The sequence below is a fragment of the Postia placenta genome, assembly GCF_002117355.1.
Source record: "Postia placenta MAD-698-R-SB12 unplaced genomic scaffold POSPLAscaffold_348, whole genome shotgun sequence".
In the NCBI taxonomy this organism is placed as follows: domain Eukaryota; kingdom Fungi; phylum Basidiomycota; class Agaricomycetes; order Polyporales; family Adustoporiaceae; genus Rhodonia; species Rhodonia placenta.
In genome coordinates, this window is record NW_020170179.1 from 1,491 (window position 1) to 2,414 (window position 924).

At 56.0% G+C, this 924-nt stretch overlaps 1 protein-coding gene across 1 annotated transcript; it reads right to left on the bottom strand.

Annotated features, from left to right (window-relative positions):
- Positions 1–373: 373 nt before the first annotated feature.
- Positions 374–914, bottom strand: POSPLADRAFT_1063518 (hypothetical protein; the record flags this gene model as incomplete). The annotated part of the gene is made up of 2 exons (XM_024481679.1): positions 374–693; positions 743–914. Coding segments are annotated over 2 exons (492 nt in total), but the record flags the coding sequence as incomplete, so codon positions are not given.
- Between the last annotated feature and the right edge of the window lie 10 nt (positions 915–924).

Sequence of the window (924 nt, forward strand, 5' to 3'; positions counted from 1 at the left end):
GTTCCAGACCATCCCTTGTACGAATATCTTCGATTCAACTCGATAGTCGCGACATCGTTCGACGTTCTACGAACGCTTCGATTCGACCGTTGCGCGGAGGCTCACCTTAGACGAGTCCTCCTAGGCTGTGATGACAAACTGAGCCTATATTTTCATTAAGTCCATTTTCCCTCACTACGAACATTTCGATTTCACTTTCTATGTTCTTCGATCACTCCAGCGAATTACTTCGAACACACTTATTTTCATTTCCTGTTTTTCTTAGTTCCCGCTAGGTTTCGTCTAGGCCAAGGGCCGCATTTTCCATTCGACCATCTACGCAATATTCTACGACATGAAGACAACTACGATACAAGACGACCCGCGCCATCGCCTAGTCATCGTCGACAGCCCCGCGCACGAACCCGATTCCTCCTTTCGCGAGCGCGGCCTTCTCCATCTTTTGAAGGTCGAGGTCCATGTCGTGTAGGAGGGCCCGACGGCGCGCGATGTGAGCGCGCTCCTCGCGGATGACGCGAATGATGCCCCGAGACTCGTCGTCGAGGTCGAGCGCGTCGAGATCGTCCTGTTCGAGCCCAAGGCGGCTGGCCCCATCGAGAGGCCGTCGTAGAAGGGGGCGCGGAGGCTCGTCGACTCGGCGCTTCTTCGATCCACTCGAATCCGCGGCCGAAGGCCCAGGAGAGGTCGGCCGAACTACTAAGTCGTCAGCAAAAGCCTAGGGCACACAGAGGAAACGACTTACTGCGCTTCTTTGTGGTAGATCCCCCGCCGCGCGTCTTCTTTGTCTTGCCCAGGACAGACACTTTGTCGAAATAGCAGCCCTGTTGGAACTGCGCACACCTCTCGCAAGTCGTGGCGTTCTCGACCCACACGCACTCCACCGGGGCCGAGCGGTAGCCGGCGCAACGATCACACTATCGAAGA